Here is a 19,810-nt window from a genome sequence, read left to right as displayed (position 1 = left end):
AAATGGACTTGATCTCATGTGGCTTAGCTTTAGTGTGTGTCTTCATCATTGAAGGGTAATTTAGTATAGACCTGATAAATGTAACAACAAAAAGAAGGGAATAACATAAGCATATATGGTGTATTACACTGGACCAATTTTGGCTAACCACTGTTGATCCTGAGGCAAATTGCTTAACCTCTCTGAAGTTCCATTTATTCATTTGTATTGGCAATTTCCACAGGTTTATTAGGAGGGCAAGATGAGATATTATGTGTGCAATAGTGGGAAGGGGATGAGAGATAGAAGACTACAAATGTGATGCAGTGTATACTGCTCGGGTAATGGCTGCACCAAAATCTCACAAATCACCACTAAAGAACTTAATGTAACCAAATACCACCTGTACCCCAATAACTTATGAAAAAAAAGAAACTACCTAACAAAATGACAACCCAGAGCACAATAGGCACCCAACACATTTTGAAGGAATGAATGAATTTCCGTGCCTTTTCTTTAGTAACAGGCTTGTGGTCCTGAAATTTATGTACATATTGCTTGAATTCTTCACACTGTCTTGCCTGTTAGAAAAATTTATCGTTAGAAGGACTAGACATTTTTACTCTCACTCAGAATTTAAGGTCTTTATATGAAAGCTATTTTTTTACATGCTAGGACAAACTCACATATTTACTGTGCATTATTAACAATAACTTACTTATTGAAAAAAATTTAAGGTAAAAAATTCAACTTTTATTTACATCTGTAAAAATTGGATCTAGATTTCTTAAATAAGAAAGTGGCTTGAATTTCAAAGCAGAATCAGGTAAATCTATTTTCTCTTCCTCTCTCACATTTTTCACACTCTGCCTTCACCATCACACCTCTGTTGACTGTGAATATCACACAAAAAGTACTTATTTCTGTTCTTCACAAGGTTCAATTAAAGAAATTGGTTTTCAATTCTGGCCTTTGGGAAAAATACAAGGAATGTAGGTAAACAAAGTCATAATTAAAGAGATATCTTAATTTTAGCCAATCATTGATGAACCACTCTCCTTGCTCATGAGGCGGGAGCGGGTCACAGAACTGCCATGGCGGGAGAGTTGGTCACGAAACTCTGAAGCCATAAAGTAATAAAGAATTGGATCCAGAAGGCAGCAGAGACTTGCAAGGCACAGGCAAAAGGGGTGGAAATACAGTGCAATTCGGACAATGGGACAACTGCTAATGATGGTTTCCTTTACCATGGTGTAAAAAATAAAGTTAATATGATAGGGAGTGAAGCAGATGAAGAAGACTGCAGCACACATGAACACCATCCGCAGTGCTTTCTGCCTCTCACTGATCCCTTGGAAAGCCATTGGTGGCTGTCTCAAGGATATAGTAGTTTTCCAGGTACACCATGCAATGATGATCACGGGGATCACAAATCCTGCAAGCTCAGCAACTGTAATCATCCCGACCAATGCAACTGCATTCATTTGCTTGTATCCAAGATCAGCAAAGCAGGACTTGTTGTTGTTTAAGTCTGTGCTTCTCAGGATGGGAAATGGCAAACAGGCAGTCCCCACAATGATCCAAATGGCAGCACTGATGCCCACATCGTACCTACGCTTCCAGTCTCTGGCCCTGAAGGGCTTGAGGAGAAAAAAGCACCTTTGAAGACTGATGCACGTCAGGAAACAAATGCTGGCATACATGTTGAGATACTTCAAGTAGAAGCAGAGCAGGCAAAGTCCTCTCTGGAAAGGCCAGTGGTGGCTGATGTAATAGTAAATCCGGAGGGGTAAAGATAGTACGTGAGCAAGGTCAGCCACAGAGAGGTTGATCATGAAAATGATGGCTTTATTTTTCTTGCTGATGAAGCGGCACAGAACCCACAAGGCTGCACTGTTAGCCAGAAGACCAGGAATGAATATGAGGATATAGGTGGTTGCATAAAGGGAGTATTGAAATTTCACATTAGTGACATTACAGTTAATCTCAGCAGTGCTGGTACTGTTGCTACCCATCTTGAATATTTCAGTATATTTGTCAAGGTAAGCCATGGATTTATGGTTCCTGCCCAAAGTAAAACAAAATAAAGAATATAATGGTTAATTAGTCCTTTAGTTAACACCGAGATCTCTCTTGGTGAAGAGGCACTGACTATTAGAATTAGAAGAGACCTGTTTACATATAAAGAATTAGAGGCTCAAGGAAAATACAGTACTGATCCAAAGTCACCCAATGTAACAGTTTAGAAACCATAAAATTGTCCCACAACTGCCCCCCACCGGAGATTCTCTAAGTTGTATTTTGCAGGTAAAAATGTCTTGAAATATTAAATCTTTTATTCTGATCACAGCAAAAACAGCGTATAATTCGAGTATATTTATTTTGCCTCCAAATTTGTTTTGTCCAAAGCCCTGGTTAGATTAAATACTGCTCACTCCCAATTGCCATAGTAGAAATTTAGCCTCACATTTTAGGTTCCCATGTCTGTCCTTTGTCTGCCATTTTGCTCATTGGGTCCTGGCTTCTTATCTTGGAACCCCAGCACTTGAAAAATGGTCCTGCCTCCTTAATCCTGCATTGTCAGTGTCCTGGCTGATTTTCAAGACCTGAGAGTGTGACCTCATTATTCTATCATAATAACTTGTGACTCTAGGTTATCCTGCAGTTTGTCTTTCTCCCTAGGCTTGGGTATCCAAATTTACATAAAAAGTTTTAATAATACATGAACTTAGAAGATGAAATAGAGTATTTTCCTTTGTATAGTCTTGGAGGGGAAAACGCCAATTCTACCTCTAAGTAGAATCCTGTACTTGTGTGGTAACATTCACATGACAAATTATCCAACAGTCACAATGAACACTGCTTTGGACACTAGCAAAAGAAGGACTTTGAAACCATTTTTGAAGACAGTTTAAAATGTAATGCTTTCTTTATTCATTAAAGTAATCGTTATGAAGAGATTCTTTCGTTTTTGGACTTCCTTAATCATATTTTATGATTTAGTATGGTTTTTATTATGTGTTATATTAAGGTATATAGAGAGTAGAGTAATCTTTAGAGATTATCAGAGGCTGGACATGGAATTATGCTGATCGCCTGCAGATAAGAATGGTAAGAGAGCCACAGACTACTCATTTTGCTTTAACTATCTTGTAGAATTTCAGACTGGGGAGGACCTTTGGAAATCATCAAATTCACTCTCCACATAATACAGAAAGAAGCAAGGCCCAGAGAGAGGAGTTTATTATGGCCACACAGCTGTTAATGGAAGATCTGAGACTTGAAATGGAAGGACAAGAGGCCTTGCCTCCATTTACACCCTTCCCCTCATCTTTATTCTTCTCCCCATGACAAAGTTCACAAACATACCTTCTGTGCATATTGCAGGAATATTTACTGTATTTCGAGCTAGAAGTGGAAAAAAACCAATGTACTGAGGTTGTTTCTCAGAAGAGGAAGGGTTTCTGTTGTTTATTGTTTTTATTTTGTTTTGTTTGAAGTAAGTTTACAAAAAACAAAAGAATAACCTGGTTTTAGATTCTCCCCATAAGTAACAGATTGTCTTCCTATGTCATGTTACATCCTGCTCCAGAAAATAGAGTTGTGCTAACAAAAACATAACCTCAAGTGATGAATTCACAGATAAAGGAGTGTGGATGTTATGAGCTGCTCTTACTGTAAATTATTCTTTTGCTTTTCCCCCTGTTTTATTCCTTCTCCCTATTTGTCCTCTTATTTGTGATACGTCTTAAATAGTCATGCAGTCATCTTGCTTATGTATGTGTTACTTAGAATGGAGGGTGGAAGGGACTCTCACAAGTGGAAAGGCAGGAAATAATTATCATATTGTGACCATCAAGGATGTATCCCACAATCTGTAATGGAAGTTTTCAAGTGTATTATTTAATTTAATTTAATTTTCACAACTGTCCTAAAATGTAGGAACTATTATCACCCTATGATCTAGATGAAAAAACTGAGCTTCACAGGCATTCAGTAAATTGCCTTAAGTAGCAAAGCTAGAAAAAGGGTAAAGATAGGATTTACCATCATTCCTGGCTTGTTCTGAAGCCTGTGGTATTTCCACTATGCCACTTTCCTCTCCCTGACTAGGAGGGACTACTTAGTAGAATTCGGCTATCTTAACTATTACTCCACATGCCTTTGCATGCTCATAGCTTAGCTCCCACTTATAAGTGAGAATACCTGGTTTTTGGTTTTCCACTCTTGTGTTACTTCACTTAGAATAATGGCCTCCAACTCCATCCATGTTGCTACAAAAGACATTATTTCAATTTCACTGTGACATGTGAAGAGCATATTGTGGCAGAACCATTCTAATCCCATAGTAGGAACCACCTACTTTGATTTTAGTGTTGGCACTGCTTCTACTATCAACTATTGTCCACACACAGGCTGTGAGAGAGCAAAGAAAGATCCATCAGTGCATTACAATTTCAGGAACTAAGAACTGTTCATAACCATACTCCCCTGCAGTCATACTTCCACTTTTGCACTTAAAAGAAATGGCTGTTTGTTTTAGCTTCACTGGGTGTAGAAAGTTTCACTTACAAAACAGGCACGTTCTGTTCACATCTTCCTGCTAAACAGCAGAGCCCAATTACGCCTGAACAGCAAGCTAGAGGTCAAGTTCACACCTTTTTTTTTCTTTTCTTTTTTTAAATGTGGGTTCTTATGTCTCTGCAATTCACAGTTCATTGTGAGCTTAGAGATTTGCATGGCTTGTTTCCAAAAACCTCTTTTTTGCTTCAGGCTAAAGGGAAGGTAAGAAGGGTTTTTTTTCCCCCCGCCCCAGATCTTCTTAGTGACCATTAGATGTAAAATCCCCATGATGAGGAGAGGCAGAAGGTATTTATTTGGGGTTGAGCAGAAACATAGACTCTCTTGGAGAGAACATTTAGCTTGCTGTGGACAATTGTATCATTTCTGAAATATAAGAAAGAAGAAGCTAAGGAGCGACTAACAAGAAAATCCTGGATGGAAGGACTAAAATCAGAGTATACTCCTCTCTGTTCCCTCACTCCATCTCTCTCTCTTACCGTCTCTCTCTCTCTCTCTCTCTCTCTCTCTGTGTGTGTGTGTGTGTGTGTGTGTGTGTGTGTGTGTGTGTGTCTTTCTCTTCCTCTCTCTGTCTATCTACGAGTCTGGCTCTATTGTTGCCTATTTGTGGGCAGTTTGCTCCCTTTGTGCTGCCAATTTGTCTCCCCTCCAATCTGGACATATTCTTGGTTCCTCTCTCATAGGGATGTGGGATTGGTGATTCATTCCTGAGTCTGTGCTTCCCTTTTCAGTCAGTGCCCTCACTCCCCTCCCAGACACTCAAGCTGGAAATTAGGGAGTAATTCTGACCTTTGCCACTATATTTCCTCCCATAGACAATAAAAAACCCAGAAAACCCAGGTAATTCTTCCTTCCATGTAAAATCATCTCTAATCTATCTCCACCTCTACTGTCACCATCCTAATACAGGCTGCTGTCATCAACCCTATTGACTATTGCAACAGCTCCCTTACTAAACTGTTTGCATTCCAGTCCTTCCCCAAAAGTTCATTCTCCATACCATGTTTAACATTAAGTATAACTACCACTTATTTCGGGTTGCCTTTTATTTACAGGTTAAACACCTTATTCATTATCTCATTCATCCTCGCAGGAGCCCTATGATTATTTCCACATTGCAAATGAGAAAATTGAGACTCAAAGAGGTTAAGTAAGTTGTGCTGACATCACAAAATTCACATGTCTGGTTCCTTTTAACCTCAGTCTGTGGGTCTGAGAGACCTTAACCACCCACTCGATCTAGGTAATCCTATACATCATTACACACTCTCACACTCTCTGCTCTTTCTCTTTGTAGTATCAACATTTGCAATTTGGGGTTTTTTTTATTTGTTTATTGGTTATTACTCTCAGTGTGCTGTTAAGTTCATCAGTGCCACAAAAAGATCTCCTTTGTTCATCACCATATGGCCAGGACCTAGCCTAGTAAGCATTCAAAGAACCTATAAAAAGTATAATTGAACTGAACTGCTTACACAGTAGTTCAAAGTTTCTGTTTAGAAGTATTAAGCACAAATTAAAAACCTTGATATATCAACTAATACATTTCTGATGCCTACTATTTCCCTAAAATGTTTTCTTCTGACTTGGGCTGCTCCTATCAATATTCCCTGCACCTATTCTTTTGACCTCAGTAAAGCAATACCTGTAGAGGCCTGAGAAAAGAGAAAATAAATCATTTAGAAATCACAGGTGGTCAGACATACCCTATGGGTAGAAACCAGCACAATCCAAGATCTCAGGGTATCATCAATACTATTATCTGGACCTCAGGTAAAGAACAGTTTTATGATTTGCTTTCATAGTTATCTCAACCTTTTATTTTGGTTGGTTGTCATTCTGTGAAGGAAATCAGAAAATGACTTGCTATCCACCCACACATGGGACCTGAAATGGGAGTGAGGAGGCTGCATCATATAGTCACTAAAACTCTCTACACTTGAAAAGAAAACATAAAGGGAAATAATTCTATTTACTTTTTTCCATGGCTTTTTGAGGACTTTGGCTGCTTTAAAGCCCACACTCAATCAGCATATATTCAATAAGCCTCATCCTATTAACTATTTGCTAGATTCTATGGAGAATATAGAATCATCCACAATGATCTGTGTCCCTGAGAAACTTCTTGTCTTTTAAAGGTGAAGGAAATAAAAATATTTTACCTTAAAATATATTTACTTAAAATATTTTGAAATGATTGCCTCAGGGCTCACAGACTGAGGTGGGGAAAATTTGCATCTGCAAAGAATCTCCACTAATGTAGCTATGCCTCTCCCATTCTATGCTTTTCTCAGATCCAGGAGAGATTGAGTCTGACATCTTTAAAAGTCAGGAAAGAAACATTTACCATCTATTCTCTCTGACAGAGGTTTCATCTACAACAAGGCCAACTCTGTCACCAAGCCTCTCACTCTCTTCCTCCAATAACTTGTCTTGCCACTAAAAACTGTTTTTGAAAATACTCTGAGTCTACATCTATTCTGTAATTTCAAGATAGTATATAAGCTTTTCTTACCTATCGGGAAATTGAGTCTTCATTCTGAAGGCTCCTGTGTATATACTTTAAATAAATTTGTATTCTTTATCTCATATTAATCAATCTGCCTCATGCCAGTGATTTTGTAGCAAACCTTGAGAAGGCTAAAAGCCTATATCCCCACAGGGGTAACATTTAAAAATCTCTAACATCACAATCAGTGAATAGCAACAATTGAAGTGAATGGCACAGGTGATGAGAATCCCTCATGTTGGCACAGCATCATTCCTATGAATTAAGTAGGAGAGATACCAGTCCGATTTTAGCTGCTAAAGATAATATATAGGATTTAAATAGAACAATGGATAACTCAGGAAAAGTGAGGTAAATTTTAACTTTATCTCTTCCCTCACCACCATCTTTATTTTTCTCTCCAACCCTGTTCCCGTTTTCTGCCACGATGGAGAGAAAAATGAAGATGGTGGTTGGGGAAGAGATAAAGTTAATCTCACTTTGTCTGAAGTATCCATTGTTCTTTCTAAATCCTAGCAACCTTTCAAAGCTGAGGTCAAGTTCCATCTCTTCAAAAATTCTCCATAAACATGACCGTTTTTGCTGGTTATTATCAATATATTTCATCTGAATCTTAACAGTTTGTGATTTCATCCAAGTAGAAGTTCTGCTATGTGGGTGTCCTATATGCTAATGGCAAAGGATGATGGAGTGGAATGGGAAATACCAGAGAAAAATAATACATGGTTGTTGCCTTCAATAAATTTACAGTCACATGGGATAGTCATAAGTTAACTAACCATAACAGATTTCAGAAACATTTCATGAAAGAGGTAACAAAGACATTTCTGTGGAAGCAGAAGTAAAGTCTGCATAGAACAGAAAGACTGGAAGTCAATTTTTTAATAAGTAGTTTGAGGAATGGGTAGGATTTTGGAGAAGAAACGATGAGAAAGATTTCCAGCGATGGATAAATAACATCCAAGGGTCACAAAATATAAAAATGAATGATATATTGAAAGAAATAATAATAATTCTATCCCAGATGGTGAATAGGATAACATAGTGGAGAGGGTGGAATGGGAGGTATGAGTCAAGAAAGGTAGTAGAAGGGAAAAGAGACTATAAAGGTAGATGGGATTAGGTCATGAAAGATTTTTAATGCACTTCACGAGGAATCATTGAAGGATTCTGTAAAGAGATGCGATATCACCATACTTGTGTTTTAGAAAGGTCGGGCTGCTGGCGGGGTGTGGTGGCTCACACCTATAAACCCAACACATTAGGATGCCCAGGTGGGTGGATCGCTTGAGCTCAGGAGTTTGAGACCAGCCTGGGTAACATGGCGAAACTTCATCTCTACAAAAAAATATAAAAATTAGTTGGGTGCGGTGGCACGTCTATGTGGTCCCAGCCACTCGGGAGGCTGAGGTGGGAGGATTGCTTGAGCCAGGGAGGCAGATGTTGCAGTGAGTTGAGATTGCACCACTACACTCCAGCCTGGGTGACAGAGAAAAACCCTGTCTCAAAAATAAATAATACTTTAAAAATGAATAAATAAAAAATAGAAAGGTCACGCTGGCAACCATGTGGAAGATAAATTGAAGAAATGGGACACAGGGAATCCAAATCGCTTTGGGAGTATATAGGAAGACCAACAGTTGAGGTTTGCCTGTGACTGAGGGTTTTTTTGGGACATAGTATTTTCAGTGCTAAACCTGTGACAGTCCAAAGCAAAGGGAATAGTTGGTCACCTTATTATATTAGAATTTAAAGTAAAAATCAGATATGGAATTGAGCAATTTTCAAGACTGCTTGAGGAGTCAAAGATGATTTCATTTATAAAACATGTTAAAAAAAGGTATCGCAGTTTTGCACTTTTCCAAAGCAACTTCATATGCAGCAAATAAGAGCATTCACTTCTGCTGATAATCTGAATAATCCAGCATATAAACAGAACCAAAGACAAGAACCACATGATTATCTCAATAGATGCAGAAAAGGCTTTTGACAAAATTCAACAGCCCTTCATGCTAAAAACGCTCAATAAATTCGATATTGATGGAAGGTACCTCAAAATAATAAGAGCTATTTATGACTAACCCACAGCCAATATCATACTGAATGGGCAAAAACTGAAAGCATTCCCTTTGAAAACTGGCACAAGACAGGGATGCCCTCTCTCACCACTCCTATTCAACATAGTGTTGGAAGTTCTGTCTAGGGCAATCAGGCAAGAGAAAGAAATCAAGGGTATTCAGTTAGGAAAAGAAGAAGTCAAATTGTCCCTGTTTGCAGATGACATGATTGTATATTTAGAAAACCCCATTGTCTCAGCCCAAAATCTCCTTAAGCTGATAAGCAACTTCAGCAAAGTCTCAGGATACAAAATCAATGTGCAAAAATCACAAGCATTTTTATACACCAGTAACAGACAAACAGAGAGCCAAATCAGGAATGAACTTCCATTCACAATTGCTTCAAAGAGAATAAAATACCTAGGAATCCAACTTACAAGGGATGTAAAGGACCTCTTCAAGGAGAACTACAAACCACTTCTCAGTGAAATAAAAGAGGACACAAACAAATGGAAGAACATACCATGCTCATGGATAGGAAGAATCAATATCATGAAAATGGCCATACTGCCCAAGGTTATTTATAGATTCAATGCCATCCCTATCAAGCTACCAATGAGTTTCTTCACAGAATTGGAAAAAACTGCTTTAAAGTTCATATGGAACCAAAAAAGAGCCCGCATCTCCAAGACAATCCTAAGTCAAAAGAACAAAGCTGGAGGCCTCACGCTACCTGACTTCAAACTATACTACAAGGCTACAGTAACCAAAACAGCATGGTACTGGTACCAAAACAGAGATATAGACCAATGGAAGAGAACAGAGTCCTCAGAAATAATACCACACATCTACAGCCATCTGATCTTTGACAAACCTGAGAGAAACAAGAAATGGGGAAAGGATTCCCTATTTAATAAATGATGCTGGGAAAGTTGGCTAGCCATAAGTAGAAAGCTGAAACTGGATCTTTTCCTTACTCCTTATACGAAAATTAATTCAAGATGGATTAGAGACTTAAATGTTAGACCTAATACCATAAAAACCGTAGAGGAAAACCTAGGTAGTGACATTCAGGACATAGGCATGGGCAAAGACTTCATGTCTAAAACACCAAAAGCAACGGCAGCAAAAGCCAAAATTGACAAATGGGATCTCATTAAACTAAAGAGCTTCTGCTCAGCAAAAGAAACTACCATCAGAGTGAACAGGCAACCTACAGAATGGGAGAAAATTTTTGCAATCTACTCATCTGACAAAGGGCTAATATCCAGAACCTACAAAGAACTCAAACAAATTTACAAGAAAAAAACAAACAACCCCATCCAAAAGTGGGCAAAGGATATGAACAGACAGTTCTCAAAAGAAGACATTCATACAGCCAACAGACACATGAAAAAATGGTCATCATCACTGGCCATCAGAGAAATGCAAATCAAAACCACAATGAGATACCATCTCACACCAGTTAGAATGGCGATCATTAAAAAGTCAGGAAACAACCGGTGCTGGAGAGGATGTGGAGAAATAGGAACACTTTTACACTGTTGGTGGGATTGTAAACTAGTTCAACCATTATGGAAAACAGTATGACGATTCCTCAAGGATCTAGAACTAGATGTACCATATGACCCAGCCATCCCATTACTGGGGATATACCCAAAGGATTATAAATCATGCTGCTATAAAGACACATGCACACGTATGTTTATTGCAGCACTATTCACAATAGCAAAGACTTGGAATCAACCCAAATGTCCATCAGTGACAGACTGGATTAAGAAAATGTGGCACATATACACCATGGAATACTATGCAGCCATCAAAAAGGATGAGTTTGTGTCCTTTGTAGGGACATGGATGCAGCTGGAAACCATCATTCTTAGCAAACTATCACAAGAACACAAAACCAAACACCCCATGTTCTCACTCATAGGTGCGAACTGAACAATGAGATCACTTGGACTCGGGAAGGGGAACATCACACACTGGGGCCTATCATGGGGAGGGGGGAGGGGGGAGGGATTGCATTGGGAGTTATACCTGATGTAAATGACGAGTTGATGGGTGCTGACTAGTTGATGGGTGCAGCACAGCAACATGGCACAAGTATACATATGTAACAAACATGCACGTTATGCACATGTACCCTAGAACTTAAAGTATAATAATAAAAAATAATAAGTAAAAATCAAAACAAAACAAAACAAACAAAAAAATCCATTCACCTATTTCTTATTCCAGTATTTTTCAATGTTGTACTATCTGCCAACCCTCAATTCCTAACTCTTCAAATGGTTTTCTTTCTCTAACATAATGACTGAGCTTCACTACAAATTGCGCTATACTAACTTGCACCATACATTTCCAGAAACCTTCAATATCTAAATGCTTCAATTTCTCCTAGTCTCACATAGCATCACCCCTCACCTTGTTTTCTCCTGTGTCTAACCCAGATTAAATAGTTGGCCAAATTATCCACTCTTACACAAGAATACTCAACTTCTTTGTTCTTCATTCTTCTGCTGCACGAGCCTGGCAAGGTCCTAATCCCAGGTTAAGTCCACAACACATTTTCTTTCTTACTATCCAAGTGTCTCAATTATCCCATTAAAATACTATTGTGTGTTTGAAATGGCACAAGTAGAAATTAATGACCTCCAGTCTAAGATTATTTTCCTCTACTCTCTTTTTGCATGAACCTGATTAGTATCTTCTCCTATTCTCATGGTGGCTAATCAGCTCCTTTACTATTCTGCTAAAGCTTCTTCTTCTTTCTCCTGCTCCCAATCCTCCACTTTTCTCAGAAGACTATTTGTTTTGCCCTTAGCTCAAAGAGTAAATTGAGATTATTAGGTGAAAAGAAATCAGCTTCATCTATTGTCCTTTCCCAACACACATAATTTTGTTTATAGCTGCAATCTTCTTACTTCCCAACACAGCTGTCCTTCCTGTTACTCAAGATGAATTATCACACTCTTCTTACCTCCCTCAGGATTCTCTTTCATTGATTGTTCCCTTTCACTCCTAGAAAATCGTGGTTTTCTACACTCTTAGCTAGATCTTTGTCATCAAGTTTCTCCAACTCCCAAAGTAATTTTCTTGTCTACGCACCTTATTCTAGCTCTTTGTTGCCTTCCTGCCCTTCTATCAATAGTTGTTTACACCAGTTTTTTTCTTTTCCTCACCCTATATCCATTCCTTAATGCACTTCAAGGTGGAATACATATCCCCACAGCCTCACTTCAGTCAGTACTTCTGTGGTTGTGAATTAACCAGAAAGAGGTGAGAATAGAATTCCCAGTGCCTCCAATGCCAGTCTTACAGATGTAATTACTCTTGGTACCTCTGGTTTGAAGTGCTCTGTCCAGGGTACATGCTTCCTATTCCAAAGGTCATCACCATTAAAAGAGATGCCTTTTCACTTGAAAGAAGGGTCTGTTGGTGAGTGCCAAATCCTGAAGGAAATGACCAGCATAGAGTTTGAATCTAATAAGAAAAGCAGAAAAATCAACCACCATCTCTGAAATAACAGGATTCACTTACAAAGTGTGTCTCTAAATACTATACAGCCATAAAAAGAATGAGATCATTTCCTTTGCAGGGACATGGATGGAGTTGGAAGTCATTATCCTCAGCAATCTAATGCAGGAATTGAAAACCAAACACCATATGTTCTCACTTATAAATGGGAGCTGAATTATGAGAACACATGGACACATGGTGAGAAACAACAAACATTGGAGTCTGTTGGGGGCTGTTTGGTGAGAGAGAGCATCAGGAAGAATAGCTAATGGATGCTAGGCTGAATAATTAGGTGATGGGATGATCTTTTCAGCAAATGACCATGACACACATTTACCTCTGTCACAACCCTGCACATCCTGCACACGTATCCCTAAACTTAAAATAAAAGTTGAAGAAAAAAAAAATGGAAAGAAAAACAAAGATCAAAGTTGTCTCTAAAGATATTCCTGATAATAAAAATGGCACAATGTTATGACTAAAACTTCATCATATTCCTTTTTTACCTGGAGCCCAATTCAGAGGTCAATACTTTACTTCTGTCTCAATATCACATCTCAACTCCCATTTTTTCCTTACATCAGGCAACCCTACTCTCACTCCCCTCTTCTTCAAACTCCTACTGAATTTGTAGGCTGCACTGTGAGAAGGTAAGACTACAGAGCATAGGCACATATTAACAGAGCCTTAGGCATTTTTGCTTGTAAAGTCTCTCCCATGAACCACTCTCCCAAACTACAGCCATAATCTTTCTCCTTTCTGCTACTGAAGAAAATGTGGTCAAAGCAAGAATAATAAGGTTTTGGTCTAAGAAATCTGAACACCTAAGAGCTTAAAAGCAGGCAATCCAGCTTTCCCTTAAGCTTAATTAGGAATTTGGTCACTGAAAACTTTATTTTGTGGAAATAACTAAATGTTTTCTCACAATACAAATGTGTGGCAGGTCTTTAAATGTGATTCATTGGAGCTGAGTCCAAAACCTTACTAGATACTAGTACCATCTACCCCAAAGCAGCTGCTCTTTCCAACCAACTAGCTCAGCGTTGTGCTTTTCAGAAAGTTACAGCCAAAGTGAGCTTATATTATTATGGCATCAGAATTTATATTAGTTTTCTAAGTCCCAGTGAAGAAATTTCCACATCCTGTCAGTAACTAGCTAAGTGCTATTCACATGTTACCTCTAATCTTTGTAAGAATTCTGAGTTAATTATTACTATAATCCTTTACAGATTAGAAAATGGAGTCTCAGCAGGAGTAAGTGACTTTCTGCAAGTCAGAGTTATTACGATTTTAACTGTAATAAGGCTTTTCATAAGCACAGAAAGCTGAAGTTATTTTTAACTGAATAACTTATTATATGGACAGAAACATATTTGAAAGTGGTATTTCTGTGGATAAGACTGTTCCTCGGAGATAAAAAAAAAAGCTATTGTTTTCGGTTCTAGTTCTAGCAGTTTTATGTATACACTATGCATATAAGGCAAATTGCCGCCCACAAGGTGTCAGGATAGGGTTATATCAAAACTAACGTTCTTTATGGAGTTGTGCTTATGAATTCAAATTATAACAAATCTGCAGATAGAAGTACTGGAAGAATTTCTTTACAACAGGAATGATCTGAGTAGGACAAGACTTGCTGTAAGATAGAGAAGACTCAAAAGCAGTAGAATTTTTAGAAAAGTGTACTGGATTTGTAGCTAAGATACTTGGATATTGGTAATATTTAAATACTCTTTGTGCTGCTCTGATATGCTCTTTCCCTTCTGTGAGTTTCAATTCCTCATTATTAAAATAATATGATTTAAACTAGATGACCTTTAACTCCCTTCTAGCTCTCATTTGGCATGATTTCATGAGCATTCCCCCTCCGAACCCTGCCCCTAACTAATACCATCACCACTGCGATGCTGCCACTTATGCAGCTGGTACCAACTCCATAAATCTTCGCTCTCAATCTTCCCCGTCTTTTCACCACTCATCAGTAAGTCACTGGCACCACTAAGTAAACATGTTTATCAAATTTACTTCTCCATTTTACTTGATGCTGAGGCCTGTCTGTGGGCTTGTCATCCTGGGAGGAGAAGAAATAATTAAACAGAAAAAAAAGTTGCTGATGGGGGCCCCTCCCACTCTCTAGAGGACAACTTTTAAATGTCATCTGGGAACTTAACTTGCTTTGCCTCATCTTACATTTTTCTTTTATTTTTAACCACTAAATTTCACATGAATTATCCAAAACAATGTGATCTCCATGACCCCGGTGTTCTTCATTCAGCCGCTTACAACCAGAACCAAAGAGTAGCAGCTAGAATTGGAAACTCTGCTGTTTCCTGAATAAATCTATATCAACTCCAAATAAGCCTGTTTGACATACAAAACACACAAATTTGGACACATTCTGCAAGTATAGACATTTTCCTCTGTTAGGGGAAGTGAAAATTATTTTTATCCTTAAAATGAATTAAAGCAATTATGACCACTACCAAGCAACAACTTAAAGTTTGAATCTGAACTTTTACGCATGAATCTGTATTGGATTTTCAATCATTTAGGAAGGTGGCCTAATTAGATATCATTTTTGCAGTTGTTGCAGCATTTTATGGGTGGAAATAATCATGTTCTTTGGGAAGACCTGGTATCATATCATGTCTCAGTTGTTGGCTCTCTGGCCTGAAACAATTCACTTCATATCCCCGGGCTTCAGTTTCCTCTTTTGTAAAATTAGAATAGTTTCTGCCACATAATTTGTTTTAAACATTAAAGAAAAATGTGTGTGAAAATAATAATCTGAGTAAACAGAAAACCCCCAGAATGGGAGAAAATATTTGCAGACTATGCATCTGACAAAGGACTAGAAACTAGAATCTACAAGGAACTCAAACAAGTCAGCAATAGAAAAAGAAATAATCTCATTATAAAGTGCTCAAAGGACATAAATAGAGATTCCTCAAAAGAAGATATACAAATGGCCAACAAACATGAAAAAATGCTCGACATCACTAATCATCAGATAAATGCAAATTAAATCCAGAATAAAACAGCACCTTACTGCAAATGGCTATTATTAAAAAGTCAAGAAAAATAGATGCTGGTATGTATGTGGATAAAAGAAAATGCTTCTACCCTGCTGGTGGGAATGTAAATTAATACAATTTCTATAGAAAACAGTATGGAGATTCCTTAAAGAGCTACAAGTAAATCTACCATTTGATACAGCAATCCTACTAATCACAATTGCAAAGATGTGCAATGAATCTATGTGCCAATTGACTAATGAGTGGATAAAGTAAACGTGGTATATATATACTATGGAATACTCCTCTGCCATAAAAAGGATCGCAGTAATGTATTTTGCAGTAACTTGGATGGAGCTGGAGTCCACTATTCTAAGTAAAATAACACAAGAGTGAAAAATAATAATAAAAAAAAGATGTTCCCACTTATAAGTGACAGATAAGCTACGATTATGCAAAGGTATACAGAGTGATATAATGGAATCTAGAGACTCAGAAGGGGGAGTGTGAGACAGGCTAGGCATAAAAGTATTACACATTGGGTACAATGTACACTACTCGGGTGATGGGTACACTAAAAATCTCAGAATTTACTGCTATATAATTTATCCATGCAACAGAATAAACACTTGTAGTTCAAGAAAATACTGAAATAAAAATTAAAAAAAGAAAATGTGTGTAAAAGTACCTATTTTCATGTCTGATACCCAGTAAGCATTAAATAAATGTGAGTTCATTTCCTCTTTATTTGTACACAGAGTCATCTCCAAGGGCCTTTGGTTGGATCCTATACATTTCTTAATTTAGAAAACCCCCTAAGAAGTGTAGTTGTAGCAGAGGACTAGAATATCTAGAGCGGTAATTTTTAAAGTGAAAGGGTAGAAAATAAGTGTTATTTGAAAAAACATATTCCTTATTATAACAAATGTATTTGGAAAACAAAATAAAAAATGTCATTATTTTTTCTACAATAAAAACTGTGAAAGTACAGATCTACAAAATCTTCTTAGCTGTTGGGCATTTAGTACTTGGAAAATGTCAATGTGCTGGAGCAGATTTTTCTACAAGTCCAGGGTCTGGTTCCTTGGAAGGCAAGTTCACAGTAACCTTGTAGTGGAATGTTTATGTTTCTCAAAGGGAACCTTGGTTTTAAAAGATTGAGAAATGCTGATTGAGTGTCATTGTCACTGTGGAAATCAGATTTCAGAAAGTTTTATCTTTTTTCTTGCATTTTCTCATTTTTTAAAAAGGGAAATTGCTTACAAAGCATTTGCCTGTGGTCTAAAAGTTGAAGCTCTCATGATGACATTACCTGAAAGAAATATAATGCCAATTGGGAAAGGATACTCAGTTCTCTTGGAGATCTGAACTACACTTCCAGAATGTCCTCTCTAGATAGATTTCCCTATTAAGATTCCATTATTCACCACTCCATAACATCTAACTCTTCGTAAGTATCTAACAGTCTAAATCAAATCATTGGATTACTAGGAAGGAAATTAGAAACCATCTATTCCAAGCCCTTTCCCATTATAATAGACGAGATTATTGAGACCCACAGAAATGAAATAACTCACCAAAAGCCACACCAGTCATTGGCAGAACTTGAACTATAACATAGACTTCTGACTCCTTGTGTATTGATATATCTATTTTATCACTCTACCTGTGATGTATATGAATTGATACTAGGAGAAAACTTCCCCACAAAATATACTGATCTGAAGAATAAATAAACCTTTTTGCCAAAAGCTTTTAAAATAAATCATAGACCCCCAGGAAGCCATTGCCATGACTGTGAGAACTTTTAGAAAGTCTCATTTTACTATAAACAGCTCTGTTCTCTTTGCTTGAGCCATTACAGAGAGCTATAGTATAGATAGGCTGGCCCCTTTTTTTTTTTTTTTTTTTTTTTTTTTTTTTTTTTTTTTTTTTTGAGACAGAGTCTTGCTCTGTCTCCCAGGCTGGAGCACAATGGCAGAATCTCAGCTCACTGCAACCTCCACCTCCCGGGTTCAAGCGATTCTCCTGCCTCATCCTGCCCAGTAGCTGGGATTATAGGCGCCTGCCACCGCGCCCAGCTAATTTTTGTATTTTTTAGTAGAGATGGGGTTTTGCCATGTTGACCAGGCTGGTCTCGAATTCCTGACCTCAGGTGATCCACCTGTCTCGGCCTCCCAAAGTGCTGGAATTACAACGTGAGCCACCAAGCCCAGCAGGCTGGCCTGTCTTTTGAAACCCCAACTCACTTACTTCAAACTAAAACAACCCAGAAATGTGTTTATTCATTTGGTGTCTTCAGATTTGAGTAGTCTGTACAACTTGAACTCTACAACTTTCCCAGTTGAGCCCCAAAATAAATTGCATTTGGCCAGAGAATCTGTGTTCAACAGGAACTATTGCAAAAACAATTGAACCAAATGTGTGATCTGATTCTGACTACAGTTTACACCATTTTCCACCTCAGTATACCTGCATGTCATCTACTTTCATAAGTGATTAATTTTACTGTGCTGCAATTGCTAAGAGATAGATTCTCCAATTAATAGACATCATAATGACTCCACACATCCATTTGAACAACTGAAATAAAAATATTCTCACTTTCAGGATTCTTGGAACTGAGCCTACTCCCCTGGAAAGCACAGCCAAATCTGGTATCATTCCATCTGGACTTATCCTGGTTCCAATTGATTTGGCACAGTCTCCCTTCAGGGATTCCTTAGCTGAAAGTCTCCTTTTGATTTAGTTATCTTATCTCAGAAGGAGAGAGGTGCTAGTATTCAGAGTAATAGCAATAATAACTGAAAAAAATGAGTGCCTCACTCATGGGCTCTGCTATCCAGTAAGGCTGAACTTCAGTCAAAAAGTAGCTTTCAAAGGATCAAGGAACCACTCTGACCAGACTCTGAAGTCATCTGGGATATTTTCTCCTTTCCTATGACAGGGTCACAAATAAATTTACAGTATTCTCTGGGAGATGCAAGCTGCTGTAGGGGAAAGGGAACATGAATTTAAAGACACAGGTCCTAGACCCACCTATACCACTAACAAGCTGAGTGAACCAAAGTGTCTTCACTGTCTCTCAGTTACCCTGACTGTATTGTGAGGGATTTGGATCTCTACAGGCCCTTTCAGCCCCCAGAATCTATTATCCTACTTTCTACTATTTGTCTCAGTATCTCTGAAAGCTAAATTTTCCAAAGCAAGGATTTTATACCTAAAAATTTTTCTTCATTATGCAGCTAGATAAATTATACACCATAAAAAATTAAATTTACTTTTATTGGCTGAATATGTCAAGTTCTCCCAATGAGTCTCACTGAATATACTCTTCTTACCACTTTGTGCCATCTTCTCTGGTCCCCCTCTATAAAGAGCGCTCATAAAGAGTGAGCTGCATCACAGACTCCATGCTCCTGGCATAATGAAGAAGACTGATGGCATTAACGTTAACTCTGGACTCTGTTCAAATTCAACGGTAATTATCTTTGCTCCTGTTGTAAGACGTCTGAGATGAGAAACCAGTGGCAATTTTAATACAGACACTGGCCGCACATACACCTCTGTTCTGATCTTTATGATCACACCAATCTTCCCACATGAAACCACCAATCCCCAGGTGCTAGGCATTAACTTACCCTGGAGTTTAGCTGGGATAAGCACTCTTGTTTCTTTGCAGGGAGCAAAGGGTAAAAAGCTTTACTCTGGCGGCATGGATCCTGCTGATAACTGACACATTTGTTGTTGAAAGAGGAAGTTGAGTTTATCTGGTGTCTCACCGCAGAAACCTTATTTGCACAAATGAAAGGTAAGTCCCTTGAGCAAATGACGTTACTCAAACTTTTTTTTTATTTCATTGGTGCAGAGAAATTAAAATAGCGGGGAGTCAAAGGCTATGCGTACTAACACAATGGCTGTATAACAGCCTTCCTCACCCTATCTCCTTCCTTGAAAACCAGCATATCTAGATATTCACTGATTCCAGTAGGTTCCATGGTAAGATGAAATTTTCAGGCAAATCTAAACATTGTTTACCTAGTAACAGGAAAGCTGCAGCTTGTGCGAGCCTGAGGGGCAAAGGCTGAGGAAACCTAAAAAATACAAGTCAAAATTAAAAACAGTAGAAGTATCATAGCTTAAGATGT

At 38.1% G+C, this 19,810-nt stretch overlaps 1 protein-coding gene across 1 annotated transcript; it reads right to left on the bottom strand.

The window, feature by feature from the left end:
- Positions 1-608: 608 nt before the first annotated feature.
- Positions 609-19,396, bottom strand: LOC102129449 (P2Y receptor family member 10). The gene is made up of 2 exons (XM_005594009.5): positions 19,304-19,396; positions 609-2,043 (listed from the first exon to the last, which is right to left on the bottom strand). Exon 2 carries the CDS (start codon positions 2,028-2,030, stop codon positions 1,011-1,013), a length of 1,020 nt encoding a protein of 339 aa, XP_005594066.1. The 5' UTR covers positions 2,031-2,043; positions 19,304-19,396; the 3' UTR covers positions 609-1,010.
- Between the last annotated feature and the right edge of the window lie 414 nt (positions 19,397-19,810).

This window comes from Macaca fascicularis, chromosome X (assembly GCF_037993035.2).
Source record: "Macaca fascicularis isolate 582-1 chromosome X, T2T-MFA8v1.1".
Lineage (NCBI taxonomy): Eukaryota > Metazoa > Chordata > Mammalia > Primates > Cercopithecidae > Macaca > Macaca fascicularis.
This window is presented reverse-complemented; position numbering and strand designations above follow the sequence as displayed.

What these genes read in the sequence shown, in the direction of transcription:
- LOC102129449 (XM_005594009.5), bottom strand. Translation starts at nt 2,030, where the DNA reads ATGGCTTACCTTGACAAATATACTGAAATATTCAAGATGGGTAGCAAC.